The sequence below is a fragment of the Lissotriton vulgaris genome, chromosome 11 (genome assembly GCF_964263255.1).
Source record: "Lissotriton vulgaris chromosome 11, aLisVul1.2, whole genome shotgun sequence".
Taxonomy (NCBI): domain Eukaryota; kingdom Metazoa; phylum Chordata; class Amphibia; order Caudata; family Salamandridae; genus Lissotriton; species Lissotriton vulgaris.
Genome location: NC_141699.1, coordinates 259529135 through 259545751, shown reverse-complemented (window position 1 = coordinate 259545751; position 16617 = coordinate 259529135). Strand labels below are relative to the sequence as shown.

At 47.4% G+C, this 16617-nt stretch overlaps 1 protein-coding gene across 2 annotated transcripts in view; it reads right to left on the bottom strand.

Moving 5' to 3' along the window:
- PES1 (pescadillo ribosomal biogenesis factor 1) overlaps positions 1-16617 on the bottom strand; it is a 163957-nt gene that overhangs the window by 53119 nt on the left and 94221 nt on the right. For both annotated transcript variants that reach the window (XM_086943192.1, XM_086943193.1), the window contains exon 11: positions 16409-16534. In XM_086943192.1, the coding sequence (XP_086799318.1) occupies positions 16409-16534 (126 nt within the window). The remainder of the gene's footprint in view (positions 1-16408; positions 16535-16617) is intronic.

Sequence of the window (16617 nt, the reverse complement as noted above, 5' to 3'; positions counted from 1 at the left end):
TTCGCGCGCACTGCGCCTTGATCCCCGGCACAACTACGGGCCTTTAACGGCCCGCCAGGCTCCTTGAGGGTGGGCTGAGCCGTGTTTGCTGCTGCTGTGCTGGGCGTTTGCCCCCCCCGGGACGACCCCTGAGACAGAATCCCCTCCCTTGGACATTTGCTGGGTAGTCTGTCTGCGGCGCGGCAGACTTTGGGGAGCTGGGGGTACTGGAGCCGAGGTGGCGGCTGGATACTCGTGCAGGCTCCCCCATAAAGGCACTTGCCGCTGGCCTCAATTAGGTGGAACTACTAGACTGCGTTTCCCACCTCCATCCAAGCAACTCACGGTGGAGAGTCGGGGGAGACTACCTGGGGGATCGCGCTGCGACATCAGGGACAGTGCGCCAGTTTGGAGACCCTGTTGTGAATGGAGCTGCACACTCCTGCACATTGACGACGCGGATTGCAGCGCTGCTGACGCCATACATTGGAGTGATTTTGGAACAGTGTGGGAGCCCCGGGCCCGGGACCGAGTTTCCGCAACTGCACTCTACTAACACCGGGGGTAGGCCTGCACTATCGCCTGAGGGATCGTGGATGTAACGCTTACTGGAGGTGAGGTCTACGCAGCGACAATTCCTGGGACTGGCATCTGCAAGTTTCGGGGGGCACAGCGATACGTGACCTGTAGGTGAGCGCGGAGTTGGGATATCGAGGTTGCCTACAGCCACTGCCTACACATCGGAGACTACATACGGAGGCGAGACGCTCTCGGACTTCCCTGCGCACTATGGGCAAGAACGATAGAACCCAGACCAAACTGGCGTTTGACCAGCACAGTGCAAAGGCCCCGGAGGAGCCGACACCGGACCCTTCACCTCAAAACAAGGGCGCGGACAGCACAATGTATGCGGACATTAAAGAAATGCTTGTCTCCTTGGAGAAAGGACTGCAAGAAAGTATGTCCTCAATCGGCACGAAGATAGACGCACTCACTTACCGCATGGACCGCATGTCGGAACGGGTGGATAAACATGCGGAACGCCTCGACATGTCAGGAGGTGGAGGAGGAGCAGACCGAGTGGGACAAGGACCGCAAGCAGTTCTCCAGACTCCTACAGGTCATCCAGGACAAGTCGGAGGACTTAGAAGCCCGATCGAGGCACTCCAACATCCGAATTACAGGGGTCGCCGAGACGACACAAACAGGCAAGATGGAGCTCTTTGTGGAGAACCTTCTGGTCTCCCTGCTGGGTGACGACGTCTTCTCTCCGATGTTTATAGTTGAGAGCCCACCGCACGCTGGGGCCGCGGCCAGGAGCTACCCCTAGGCCGATAATTGCCAAACTCCTAAACTACAGGGACCGTGACACAGCCCTACGAGTGGCCAGAGACAAGGGGAAGCTCCAGTACGAGGGCATGGAAATTTCCCTGTATCCTGACTTCAGAGCGAAGGTGCAGGAGGAAAGGCGGCACTTCGCTTCGTATAAAAAACAGTTGCGAGAACTAGGCCTAGACTATGCAATGCTGTACCCGGCGAAACTGCGGGTCAACAGACGTGGACTTTTTCACGAACCCAAAAGAGCTACAAAAGTCACTGAAGGAGTGGTCCAGGGAGCAGAGGAACAGCCCAAGCGGACAGACTGAAGAGCACGAAGACAGCAGTCGTTTGGACGAACAAGAATAGCCCAAAGTGCGCTCCTGGTCTTGGGGCGTGGATGACCGCACTAGACTCAGAGTGGTGTCGAGATGGTGGCACCGCTGCTTCGAGATAGCACCTGGGGGACGAGTTGCATAGCTGCCTTGGGATTGCTGTGACCTGAGATTGGACTGCGGCATGCGACTGGGTGAGAACATTCCACTGTACATATGTTTGGCCTTGGCTGCGTGGGGCTCGAGACACAGCTTGTGACTCTGTAATGTTGGTTGCACTGCCGTGCAACGTTATAGACCTTTGTTGTATTGGGGTGGGCTGTGGATGAGACGGGAGGGGGGGAGCTTTGGAACTACTGGACACCATGTTCTTTTGGACCTTGAATAGACCTTCCGTTGTTGAACTCTAACTAGGGTGTTGGTGGCGGGAACCACGTTTGCACTAGATAACTCTGATGCACTGTTTGGTGCCACTTATGGCGACCTCTGCCCTAGCGCTTCTAGCTCTAATTGTTCTCGGGGGTAGAATGTTGGGAACTGTACGGACTGACACCATAAGTTGGATGTTGATGGGAGGGGATGGGTACTGCCAGGCCAGGTTGGGGGAGGTCGGCTGTGGGCAAGGGGGGGGGGGGGGACTATGTTGGGGATTGTAATTGCTTTTTTGACTGTGGTGTTTTGAAAATAGAGCCAAGCAACGTGTTGCCTGATTTCATGTATAAAGTGATTGTACAGCATAGTAGTACAGCTGTCTGCACCCTATTGTTCTCACTGCTGGGATGACTGATACTAATGATGGGAATGCTTCACGCCATTTACAGGAATTGAAAATTTTGACGTGGAACGTGAGAGGGCTCAATGATTACCGTAAACTACGGAAGGTACTCAGTTACTTGCACAGACACCATGTTGACCTCGCCCTCCTTCAGGAGACCCACCTTCCACTCACTAGTAGGATGCTACTGGCCAGGGGGCTTGGGGGACACAGTGTGGCGGCGGGGTTCACGGCACACTCCAGAGGTGTACTCACTTGGGTTAACCCTACCTCGCAGCTAAAACTGGTACCACTGTTGTCAGACCCGGAAGGTCGGTTTGTTATAACTAGGTGTGTGGGCAGGGGACACGATTTGGTAGTGGTCAATGTTTACGGGCCGAATTAGGATAGTCCTGAATTTTATTAGACGCTGGCGGCACAATGCAGAACACACGTTCACTCTAGAATGTTGTGGGGAGGTGATTTCAACTTTGTATTTGACCCTGACCTGGACAAGTCGGCGGGGCCGGCCCGGAGGCCAGTGGCCTCGGCTTTGCACATGAAGGCGGAGCTGCTTAAATTGGACCTGGTGGACGTATGGAGAAGTAAACACCCCACGAAAGGTGGTTTCACTCACTACTCTGCATTCCACAATATCCACACTAGAATAGATTACTGGCTAGTGTCTCAGGCTCTACTAGATAGTATTAGGTGCTGTCTAGTGCTGCCTCGCACCCTCTCTGATCACTCACCTGTACTGCTGAACCTAGTGATCCCGAAGAAAACAATTCCCCCCTTCACCTGGAGGTCCCCCCCCCCCCTACTCTCTCCTGGACGATGTGTTTCGGGGTGAACTGGCGAAAGACATACACGTTTTTTGAAACAAACCTGGGGTCCGTTGACCTGTTTCCAGACTGTGTGGGATGCTTCTAAGGCCTACATCAGGGGTATGGCAATGTCCAAACACTCGAGTGTGCTTAAAACTATAAGACATGACTTGAAACAGCTTGAATCCAGACTGTCCGCTTTGGAGAGGCACCTACAGAGTGGCTCTGATACTAATGCTGAGTCTCAAATCAAACTCCTACTGACTGAATACCATGACCTGGCAGACAGGGAAGTACAGCACATGGGCAAATACGCTACAGCGTGGATTTATGGGGAAGGGGAAAGACCGGGTGCACTACTGGCTAGAATGATACGCAGTACCAGGAGGACCCTGGTGATGAATGAACTACTCACGCCAGATGGTGAGATTATTTCTGACGGGGAGGAGATCCTCCAAACGTTTAGGCAGTACTATGCTGAGCTGTATAAATCCAGATCACTGCGGGTGGAGGGAGAGATCGACGACTACCTCGAGCATATTGCCATGCCATTTTTGCCTGATTCAGACAGGGAATTCTTGATGTCTCCCATACAGGAGGATGAGATTTTGGAGGCACTGGCGAGCATGCGATCTGGTAGTGCCCCGGGAGCGGACGGTTTGACTGTAGGTTTTTATAAGTCGTTTAAAGACAAGCTGGTCCCACACCTGATCACCCTATTTGACGACATATGCGAGGAGGGTAGTATGCCATGAGGGAAGCCCTACTAATTACTCTTTTAAAGCCTGGGAAACCCCCGGGGTCTTGCAGCTCCTACAGGCCACTTTCCCTGATAAATGTTGACACTAAAATATTCGCTAAAGTGCTGGCCACACTGTTGGCGCTCCTGGTACCGGACCTGGTAGCACCTGAACAGGCCGGTTTCGTTCCCAATAGGAACCTGACATATAATATCCGTTCTGTGCTGGGGACAATGCAGCACGTGCGTCAGGAAAACACTGCCTTAACAATTTTCCTGGACATGGAAAAGGCCTTTGACTCTGTGGAGTGGCCCTTCATGCTCCGAGTCCTAAGGAAGTTGGGGTTGGGAGAGCCGTTCTTGCAGATGCTGGGGGCCTTGTACTACCAGCCCACAGCGAGGCTGAAGATAGGGGATAGAGTCACGGACCCATTTGATATAAGCAGAGGAACTGGACAGGGATGTCCCCTTTCGCCCCTTCTGTATGAGCTGGTGGCGGAACCGTTGGCATGTGCAATCAGGGAATACCACAGCTTGGAAGGTATTAGTTTTCCAACATATAAAATCGGCATATCAACATATGCCGATGATACACTCCTCTATGTCCGCGACCCGGAAACAAATCTTTCAGCTGTCTTGAGGGAAGTGGTGCAGTTTGGCGCCCTCTCGGGGCTGAAAGTGAACTTGGATAAATCAATCGCTTTCCCACTGACACCCGCGACGCAGCCCTTTGAGATGGAATACCCCTGAAATGGACCACTGACTCAGTTAGATACCTAGGCATACAACTTCACACTGACCCGGTCATATTAGTCAGGGAAAACTATGGCGTGGCGTACGCAAAACTGGTTGAGGATGTGGACGCGTGGTGTAAACTCCCGCTGTCCCTAGTGGGCAGAATAGCCATCATGAAAATGGTGGTACTGCCTAGGTTCCTGTTCCTCTTCAACAACATACCGGTGGTCCTGTCAAAGGCGTTCTTCAAACAGCTAACGCAGGTGCTTATCAGGCTAGCATGGGGAGGTAAACACCCTAGAGTTAAGTGGGAGACTCTACTGCTTCCTTGTGAAATGGGAGGTCTGGGGGGGCGCCCGACATGGAAAGATACTACCGCATTGCGCAGGCAGCCCACTTACACTTGTGGATCCATGGGGACCCGCGCATACCACATGTGACATTAGAACGCTTGTTTACGGAGCCTCTTCCCCTTCCAGCCACAGTCTGTCCCCCGGTAGACAGAGCTATTGGACAACTAGACTCTCTCAAATCTACCAATCACGCGTGGCACGCGTTGATCCGGGCGCGAGACTGTAGATTCCTGTATTCGCCACAGATGCAGATAGACTGGGCGCTCTGGCTGGGCCCACTAAGGGAAAAAGGAGTAACAGGGGCACTGCGTGCGCTGGGACTCACGAAAATGGAGGACCTGTTTGTTGAAGGGGTTTCCAAGTCCTGGGAACAGCTCTCCTCCACGCAGCCGGAGTCTACGCTTCTACAGCGCTTCCAGTTTCATAGGGTTCGGAGTGCGTTAAAGGAGTTGTTGGGCCCTGGAATGGAAGAGCCCCCGGAGGTCCCTGAACTCACTTATGTGATTAATTCTACGTCATCCCGCAAACTAATCTCCAACCTAAACAAACTGGGGGTTGCACATCACCAGCTCCAGAACTCAAAAGCTAGGTCGGAATGGCAAAGAGATCTGCAACTGCAAATTGATGACTACATGTGGAGATACTGCTGCACCAGCACAAGAAAACTCTCCCTTAATGGAAGGCATAGGCTGGTGCACTTTAATAATAAAAATAATATACTATACCCCGGAGAGGTTGCACCGTTACGGGCTTAGGCAGACGGCGGAGTGCGATAGGTGCCATGCACAGGTTGCAGACTTTATCCACATGGCGTGGTACTGTCCGGGAGTTCAGAAATTTTGGGCGGAGGTTCTCAGAACTCAGTACGCAGACAACGAATCAAAAAGTCCAAAGCCAGTCTTCAGGTTGTTCTTTTCTTATTTTATTTTCTCAAGCATTAAGTGCAGGGGTGCAGAAAACGCCGAACAGACGCGTTTCGGGCGTGAACGCTCTTGCTCACTGTTAGCAGTAAGATGGACTGACTCATATTTAAATAGTACAATGCAAATTCAGAAAAGCGCGCCCAATGCATTTCATTGACATAGCAGAAGGACTCAAATCATCATTAGACTCAGTACATCATCATGTGTGGGGGCCATATTTGACTCGTCAAGATATTCTCGAACACATTAGAAACGAACATAAGTTTTGTGCAAGTACAAATACTGATTAAAATAGTAGTAGTACAATACTGTTTGTCAATAAAATAGTGCATAAATGATCCATTGTTTTTATCTATCCACATTATAAAGTGCAAATGCATATCTTAAACGTTTAATTATATTGCAAATTTTACTTATGTAAAATAAAGAGCAAAAGTGCGATGTTATACGTTCTGTGCAAATACGCAATTTAAAGAATGCCTTCATACTATCTGTGCAAATACGCAATGTCGACAGATATGATCATAACGGATCAAAAGCCAAAAGTATTGCTAAATGGAAAAATAATGCACTTCACAAAAATTGTTAGTAACCACATGTGTTCGAACAAAAATTGCTGGGATAAATCCCTGATACTAATAGTTTACATGATTTACTTCTGCATAGGTGCATGCGCGCCCATCATAAAGATTTGTGAAATTATCAAATCGCTCTGTATTGTACTTATTTTCACAAATGTAAGAGTCCATTGTTACTAATGAAACAAACAAATAATAATAATGGTGAAGGAGTGAATAGGTGTCTATGACCAGTAATATTAGACAACTTGGGTAGTGAAGGAATAAATCAAAATGAACCAGAAATTGACCTTTCTGCAACTGTCAAACGTTATTGTTAAAACCTCATTCTTAAGATGTTGAATCACATCTTAATTTGCTTTTGAGTATGACAAAGTGGCTTGGACATGTGTTGGTCTAGAAAAAGACATAGCCGCTGCCACCGACCCATGTTTTACTGAACTATTACACGATACTCTGATTGCTGGTAATACATGGAAGGTGACTGAATACCTGTATGTAAAGACTTACTCATTAATGCCCAAAGTTTCAACGATGCTCTGGGACAGATTAAAGAAAATTACTCAGATCCTCCCCCATGTTCAAACCTCCAGGGATTTTACTGTTCAATCTAACAATATACATTGACTGTCTTAATTGCTTCTCATAATCGCCACCCTTCTTGGAAGTTCTCACGGCATCTATCACAAAATATTTGAGATAGGACAAATTTCTACTGTGATGCTGATCAAAGTACCGAGCCACCGGGTAACTCTGGTCGCAATTCACTATGGCCCTAAGATGTTGAAGGATGCGTTGGTGCACCGGAAGTTTGGTGCTCCCAACGTATCTCAAGTTGCAGGTGCAAGTTAGTACATATACCGCTAGTTCTGTTCTGCAGGTATAGTGGGCCTTAATAGTGATGGGTTTAGAGTCAAAGGGGGTCAGGTAAGATCTGGTGTTGATACCAAAATTGCATGCACGGCATGAAATGCACCGGAAGAAACCCTTACAGGGTGACAACCAGTCATCGTTTTTTGGTGTCTCCGGAGAGCTGGAGACCAATTCATTGCCCATGCTGAATGCCCTTCTGTAGGTCACTATGGGCTTGTTTAATAAAATGTCTTTTAATACAGGGTCAGTTAGGATCACAGGTCACTGACTTCTCACCAGACTGGAAATTTGGCGCGCTTGGCGGCTATATCCTGTGATTAGTCTAATGACATTGCTGCTCTCTTTCAGATTGGTCATATGAGAATCAGGAGTCGGGGCTTCCAACAGACTGTGCCAATCTAAGTTGTTAGCTCTGATTATTGCTTTGTTTAAGGCATTAGTTTTGTAGCCTCTGGCTTCTAACCGTTTCTTAGCTTCATTTTGGTGGTAGTCCCGAAGTTCCACCGTACTGCAGGTCCTCTAAGGAATTCCCCGTAGGGGATTGCCCTGATGGTATGTTGTGGGTGGAAACTTCGTGCGTGCAGGATGGTGTTGCCTGCCGTGCTCTTTCTAAAAAGGCTCGTGGTAAGTGTGTCATTCACTACTTCTACCAACACATCCAAGAAGCTAATCTTATTCCTACTGATTTCAGCAGTGAATACCAGGTTAGAGTCATTTGCATTGATGGTTTCCACAAAATGCTGTGCCTCCTCCATGTTACCTCTCCAAATGATAAATAGGTCATCAATATATCTCATATATTTCACAATATTGTTATTCCAAGCTTCCGAGTTCTCTACCCTGAGGACATGTTCCTCCCACCAGCCCACGTGGAGCCCCGCGTAACTGGGGGAGAAACATGACCCCCATGGCCACACCCCTCAGCTGCTTGTAGACCTTGTTATCAAACAAAACAAGCATTGGAAATGCAATAGGTCTCGCACCATTAGAGTTAGTGCTTTTAGAATTGTTTATGGGTTTTTTTGGTAAATGTTTAGCATTTTTGTTTCCTGTAGCCAATGCTAAAGAATTACAAATAAAAAAAGCCAAACATTTCTAAAAGCTCTAACTGAAATGGTCTGAGACCTATTGCACTGTGTGAGGGTGAGGTGTTGAGGGTGAGTGAGGGTGAGCGTGAGGGTGAGTGAGGGTGAGGTGTTGAGGGTGAGTGAGGGTGAGGTGTTGAGGGTGAGTGAGAGTGAGGGTGAGTGAGAGTGAGGGTGAGTGAGAGTGAGGGTGAGTGAGAGTGAGGGTGAGTGAGAGTGAGTGAGAGTGAGTGAGAGTGAGTGAGAGTGAGTGAGGATGAGTGAGGGTGAGTGAGGGTGAGTGAGGGTGAGTGAGGGTGAGTGAGGGTGAGGGTGAGGGTGAGTGAGGGTGAGTGAGGGTGAGTGAGGGTGAGGGTGAGTGAGGGTGAGGGTGAGTGAGGGTGAGTGAGTGAGAGTGAGGGTGAGTGAGGGTGAGTGAGAGTGAGGGTGAGTGAGAGTGAGGGTGAGTGAGAGTGAGGGTGAGTGAGAGTGAGAGTGAGGGTGAGAGTGAGGGTGAGTGAGAGTGAGGGTGAGTGAGAGTGAGGGTGAGTGAGGGTGAGGGTGAGTGAGGGTGAGGGTGGGTGAGGGTGGGTGAGGGTGAGTGAGGGTGAGGGTGAGTCAGAGTGAGGGTGAGGGTGAGGGTGAGTGAGGGTGAGGGTGAGTGAGGGTGAGTGAGGGTGAGGGTGAGTGAGGGTGAGTGAGGGTGAGGGTGAGTGAGGGTGAGGCGTTGAGGGTGAGGTGTTGAGGGTGAGTGAGGGTGAGGGCGAGTGAGGTGTTGAGGGTGAGTGAGGGTGAGGGTGAGTTAGGGTGAGGTGTTGAGGGTGAGTGAGGGTGAGGGGGAGTAGTTGAGGCTGAGTGAGGGTGAGTGAGAGTGAGGGTGAGTGAGGTGTTGAGGGTGAAAGTTTGAGGGTGAGGATGTTTTTTTTTTTAAATTGCGAAACTAATTGCTTTGTTATTTACAATGCCAATAGTTTTATGTTTCGTAAATCTGACACATATTGTAACCCAAAATGTGTTGTAGCACTGAGTGGTGTGAGGGTGAGTGGTGTGAGGGTGAGGGGTGTGAGGGTGAGGGGTGTGAGGGTGAGGGGTGTGAGGGTGAGGGGTGTGAGGGTGAGGGGTGTGAGGGTGAGGGGTGTGAGGGTGAGGGGTGTGAGGGTGAGGGGGGTGAGGGGGGGAGGGGGAGGGGGGTGAGGGTGAGGGGGGTGAGGGGTGTGAGGGTGAGGGGTGTGAGGGTGAGGGGTGTGAGGGTGAGGGGGTGAGGGTGAGGGGGTGAGGGGGTGAGGGGGTGAGGGGGTGAGGGTGAGGGGGGTGCGGGTGAGGGGGGAGGGTGAGGGTGAGGGTGAGGGTGAGGGTGAGGGTGAGGGGGGTGAGGGTGAGGGGGTGAGGGTGAGGGTGAGGGGAGGGGAGGGAGGGTGAGGGAGGGTGAGGGGGTGAGGGAGTGTAAGGGAGAGTGAGGGTGAGGCTGAGCGGGTGTGAGAGGGTCAGTGAGGGTGTGTGTGAGAGGGTGAGTGAGGGGGTGTGTGAGGTGGTGTGTGAGAGCGTGAGTGAGGGGGTGTGTGAGGGGTGTTGTTGTTACTGTCTTAGCAAGTATGCTAAAACTTTGTGGGAATTAGCCATTTATTTCAATGAGCCAATTGGACAAAACCTGTGAAAACAATTATTTGCAAAATAGGACGCTGGCCGGCGTTTAAAATATTATGTCTATGATAACTCAGAATCAATTGGAACATTACCCACGTACAATCTAGTACCCAATCCGGCTTTCTGTATTCTGTCAATTTGTCTGACAGCAAACAGCGCCTCCATTTTTTTAGTCACATGAGGGTCATAAAACAATAGTTCCCTTCATCTTTAACTATACGTCCGGAGATGCTTAGAGAATACATAGCTACAGCGTTCTTTGACTTTTCTGTTATATAGAGATCTCGCGAGAACAACGATGCAGACTCTGCATGTTTTCACTTCGAAAAGTGATATAACGGAGTCCAGCTGGCATGTACACTGTTCTGCACGCCTACATTGTGGCTTCAGTAAAAGAGGCTATATGTTAGTCATTTAAAACTCCGGCTACTAAAAAGTTTTGTCTTCTATCATTTTGACCAGTTTAGCAGATAACCTGCGCCACTACAGTGAACAACTTACCTATAGCAAGTTGGCCATACTTCCCGCGGATATTGGAGGGGTCTAAGAGGCTCTGGTTTCTGCTTTTTGGGAACCAGCTTCCTCTGCAGGCAGAGCACATTCTGGGAAAGCAAAAATATTGTAAACAGTAAATGGTATTAATTGTTTTCCGGTCAAGATGGCGGACTGAGGACGCCGCTGAGCAGTAGTGCCTAGTGGGAGCTCCCCGATCCCACCCGAAATGGCGTGATTTGGCTTACAAGATATACTATGGTGCTGCAGCCAGAAAACATTTGTTCACATGTAACTGTTGGAGTTAGCAGTTACTTTGTATCTATGTAAGGCGATTGCAGCCGGCGAGCTAACAAAAGAAGACGACAAGCGAAAGGCGGAGGAAAACGAGGAGGGCTTTCAAAACGCGGCTGCGAGGGGAGATGTGAGATATATTGTGACCGTATTCGGGCCGGTAAACCGGCTGGTGAACCCGCGGTTGGACCCAAAGACTTGCGAGCTTGCAAACTTTCTTATAAAATAGCAGGGAGCATAACTACATTTTCAAACGGTAGACGGATGCAGAGGATGCTATGCTCGTACTTACTGCTTGCCCGACACCTTATACCGCGGCTGATCGGCGGGCCGGTTTTCGGCTGGTCGGGTCTTTGGATACGACCTGGATTGCAGCTGAGTGCAGACCCTGCACGGGACGGTGGTTTACAGATGGCTCCAAAGAACTTGCCCTGAGCTACGAGAGCAAATAAACCCAACACTGAGGCTGCACTAGCGGTTACAGCCACAACAGCAACAAATGCAGTACAAGGTTCCATGTGCCTCGGAAAATTCAAAGAGGGGGCACTCGCATCGGGAACTACTATGTCAGGTGTGGGGGCGGAGCGGGTTAAATTAAACAAAGAAGACGGACGGAGGAGAGGGGAGGGGGGAGGGGGGATGAGAAATGCAAACGAGACGGAGGGAAGAGAGGGGAGGGGGAGGAGAAATGCGACACAGCGGGAAGGGGAGGGGGCGGAGCGGGTAAAATAAACAAGACGGAGGGAAGAGAGGGGAGAGGGGAGGAGAAATGCGACACGGCGGGAAGGGGAGGGGGCGGAGCGGGTAAAACAAGACGGACGTGCACGCGCTTTTAAGCTCAATGCGCATGCGCATTGAGCTTAAAAGTCACGGGCACTGCAAGGAATCGCCACGATTCCTTGCAGTGTGGATAAAGAGTGGATAAGTCCCAATACTCTCGCTTGCTCGATGCGCATGCGCATCGACGGGCGAGACCTAAAAACATTATTGTTAAGACAACGTTCCACCATAGTTGTTAACATGGAATTGTGCTTGTATAGTTCCACCGGTCTTTTGTCCAAATAGAACTTTACAGCCTTCAGGCCATCTAATATATATATATATATCACCTACTGGCGGTCGCCAGTAGGTGTATATATGGTTAGGATTTTTTTGAATAGGGATTTCTGAAAATTCTATGTTGAATAACTTTGGCGTTGATGGACGGAATTGGCTGAAATTTTCTGGAAAATGGCACATTTTGTTTGAGCGTCCCCTGGAAGTTTGGGGGGGTTTCGTCAAGCGGGGGCCGAGAAAAAAGGGGGGTCCCAAAACGTGTTTTTAACATTGAGTTTTCCATAGGGCGGTTGGACTCACTTTTAGCTCGAACGGCTGAATGGATTTCTATGAAACTTGGCAAAATTGTAGAGACTGTTTGCTCGATGTGCCTTTGCGAGGTCTCAAGATATGTGCTCCAGTGGATTTTGAGAAATTAACGTTAAAAAAATATATATATATCTGTGACAGCGTCCCGGTTCGCGTACCCGACACGTAACGGAACTATGCGAGGAGAAGCGGATTGGCTCTCCGGTGACTCAACATTCTAAACAGTCCGGAGCGGCCGCCATCTTCGAGAGAGAGAGGATCGAGAGACAAGAGGTGGAAATAAACAAAGGGGGAAATTAATGAAAGGGGCAAGGTAGACCCCTCCTGACCCCCTAGGATTGATGTGGGGGGCTATTAAAGGGCCCCGCGGGGCAAAAAAATAAAATAATTTTTTTTTCGATTTTTCGCTGTGGAAGAGCTACCCGGTACGCGAACCGGGTAGCTCACCGGTAGCGTAACGGGAGTCCGCCATCTTGCGTTTCGGACGAATTTAGTCACAAGATGGAGGATAAACAATGTTGGGAATGGGTATAAGGGGGCACGGGAGACATATCCTGACCCCTAGGTTTTCTGAGGGTGGCTGAGGAGGCCCATATATGTAAAAAAAAAAAATGTTCGCACGGTAAGCCCCCGGTCCGCGCACCGGGTAGCGTTCCGGAAAGCGTAACAAGGGGAAAACCAAGGGAAATAGTAAAATAATATTTTAGAATGCTTTGAGGTAGGGTAGCTCTGAATAGAGCTGTTGTGTTGTGTGGGTGATGTAAGTACCAACATGTAGGTACCAATGAAGAGTCTAAAATTCAATGTACACCGTCTCCTCTGTAGATATTTTGTATGTTCTAATATGGGTTATTTAAATGTAAATGTGTGGAAAAGCACTTCATGCTTTAAAGCAATTGTATTTTTGAACTGATTGTTCTTTCCTCTCAGTCCTCCTCTTTGTTTTTTTTTCCCCACACTCTTCTTCAGCATGATAGTTGATAAATTAGTTCCCTCAAAAAATGTATATACATAAAAAAATTATATTAAATACATATAAAATATATTTTTCCTTTAAAAGAAGAATACATTTTACAGCTTTTGATATTTGCTATTAAAAAACCATTGAAATTCACTGAAAAAAACGATAGGTTATAGACCATATATAGTTAGGAATTAGCATATACAAAACCTTGAAAATTCACTGAAAAAACCATAGGTTATAGACCATATATAGTTAGGAATTAGCATTTAAAAAACCTTATTTTACTCACACAAAACCATTGAAATTCGCATATATAGTTAGTTGCAATAACTATATATCGAGCACCCGCAATCCACTGCTGATCATGTCACATATTGCATCATTCATGACATGGTCTGTGACATCTCAAATGACATCACTGGCGCCAAAGTTATTCCCAATAGAATGTTGGGGATTTCCTATGGTAACTAGGTCCTAACTATATATACCTACTGGCTATCGCCAGTAGGATGGATATATATATACTGAAAAAACCATAGGTCATAGACCATATATAGTTAGGAATTAGCATTTACAAAACCTTGAAAATTCATTGAAAAAACCATAGGTTATAGACCATATATAGTTAGGAATTAGCATTTACAAAACCTTATTTTACTCACACAAAACCATTGAAATTCGCATATATAGTTAGTTGCACTAACTATATATCGCGCACCCGCAATCCACTGCTGATCATGTCACATATTACATCATTCATGACATGGTCAGTGACATCACTGATGACATCACTAATGACATCGCTAATGACATCGCTAATGACATCGCTAATGACATCGCTAATGACATCGCTAATGACATCGCTAATGACATCGCTAATGACATCGCTAATGACATCGCTAATGACATCGCTAATGACATCGCTAATGACATCACTAATGACATCACTAATGACATCACTGGCCGACGGCCGACGGCAGCACTGGGGAGGTAGCGCTACCGTCTTCCATTGGCCGACGGCAGCGCTTAAAGGGTTAATTATCCCGATTCTGCAAAAAAGATATATTTGGGTGGAAATACATTTTTTAATGTTAAAGGCAATGCTAGACACTGTGTTATGTTCTGAATCCTGAGATTGTGCTTTTCCAGACCAAGCACTCTTTAAACATTTTATATACACACTGATTTACATGTATGATTCAATGTCTCTATATGTGTGTTATGTAAAGTACTCTGACATCCTACAATGGTATGGGAGATGCTATAAAACAAATGAAATGCATGTGACAGAGGGGCTATTACTTTAATATAAAATACTAAGGGCCAGATGTACGATCTGTTTTTATATGCGCAAACGGGTTCGTGAAAACCTATTGGGCCATGTTCATAGCCCATTTCGCGAGTCGCAATTTGTTTGCGACTCTCTAAATAGGCTTTGCAACTTGCTATTTGGAAGGGGCATTCCCTTCCAAATAGCAAGTCTCAAAACCATGTACATATGTTTACGGTCGCAAAACAGTCACAATTACCACCTACTTCAAGTAGATGGTAATGCATTCACAAATGGAAAGGGGCCCCAGGGGACCCCTTCCCCTTTGCAAATGCATGCAAAATTATTTTTTAAGGGCAGGCAGTGGTCCCAGGGACCTCTGCCTGCCCTTGAAAATGATAACAAAACGTTTCATTTTCTTTTTTTTTTTAAATGCATGGTAAACAGGCTGCATTTTTTTTTAACTGCTTTATTTAAAAGCAGTCCGAGACATGGTGGCCTGCAGAGCCCAGCAGGCCACCATCGCTGGGAGGGCTGGCATTCCCAATGGGCTTGCAAATTGCGAGAGGCTCATTAATATTAATGAACCTCACAATTTGCGACACCATTGGGAAACCCAAACAGTGTTAAACACACTGTTGTACATTTCATTTAGTGACTCACAATTTGCCATTCGCAATATGTCTCCAATTGCGAGGAGCTAAATGAAATGGTCGTACATCTGGCCCCAAAATCCTTAGTACTTTGAGTATTTGTTTTGTGTGCACACGTGTGTATTTTTTTCGAATTACTGTTTTAATGTTTGAAATTTAACTCATACAAATTGCTTGGGGGTCCCCAGTTTTCATTGGTAACTCAATGGGGGTCCTCAGGAGTCAAAAGTTTGGGAACCACTGATGTAGAAGCTACAATCTAAAGGTTGGGCCACAATATGGCAAGTTTAATTGAATAAATCCGCTGATTTGTCCAATGATTATGCAGTAAAGGCCAAGAAGGTTATCAAAAAGTGATGAGAAACTAAAACCCTACAATGTGACTAGGAAACTAGTGAAAACCAAGAAAAGCTGAAGAATTTCAGCAGAAACAGTCAACGTGAACCAACCAAAAATATTCCACACATCAGTCCAAAAGTGTTTCCTTTTTAGAGGCAAGAATGTAATTAAAAATCACACTCTAGCGGTGCTGTACAGATAATGTTTCCTGGGACAAAACTTTCCCTGGTTTACAACAATGAATCAAGACTAAGTCCTAGAGGTGGCAGGAAAGATAATCCTAATTTAAGCATGCTGTGGGTAAGTGACCGAAGAAAACAACTGATATCAAGATTAGATGCACAGCTTATGAAATTGGTAAATGCATCCCGGAGCAAAGGCTCAGTCTCAGACCTGTAAACATTAACACATTTTTATATGAACTCCAACTTAAAAAAGCGTGTCTGCAAATCCTATTTACATGACAAACATATTAAAGGTATAGTAGCATGCAAGCTCCAAGATTATATTCTCCGGTCCGGCTTTAGAACAATGGGTAAAGAAAATGCACTACTAGACTCACAAGACTTCCTATTCTCACTCGACTTAGGAACACCAGACTATTTGATCCAACTCGGCCAGTTAGCTGGGTGATAAAGTGGATCGTGAGACACTACTTTACAGCCAGGAAAAATTGGATGTTATTACCGGCATGGCTCTGCAGTGTTTCTATCCTTCAAATCAAACCACAGTCAATTTATCCACATCAGTGATTTACAGAAATAGCAAAAGAGATTCTATGTGAACTAGGCAGTAAGGCACATATTAGGTACAGAAGTCGGATATTATATAGAAAATAACCCTTCACGCATTACCTGTAAGAAACTAACAAAGGGGCATGGGTATCCCGCTATACAAGGACGGCACTCACCTGTTGATAATCTGCTTGTCCATAGTAGGCCGGTCCACAATATGATGAGTGATAGTCTGGTCGGATGCACTGTATGTTGCTCCGATGCACACTGACTGGTCCCAGGAAACATCACCACCAAAACTCCTAATAGAAAGGGTCAGAGGCAAGTATTATTCTAGTGCAAGGGGGCCAGAGGTTGTCATACAGAGGTGGCAAGCAAGGGATAT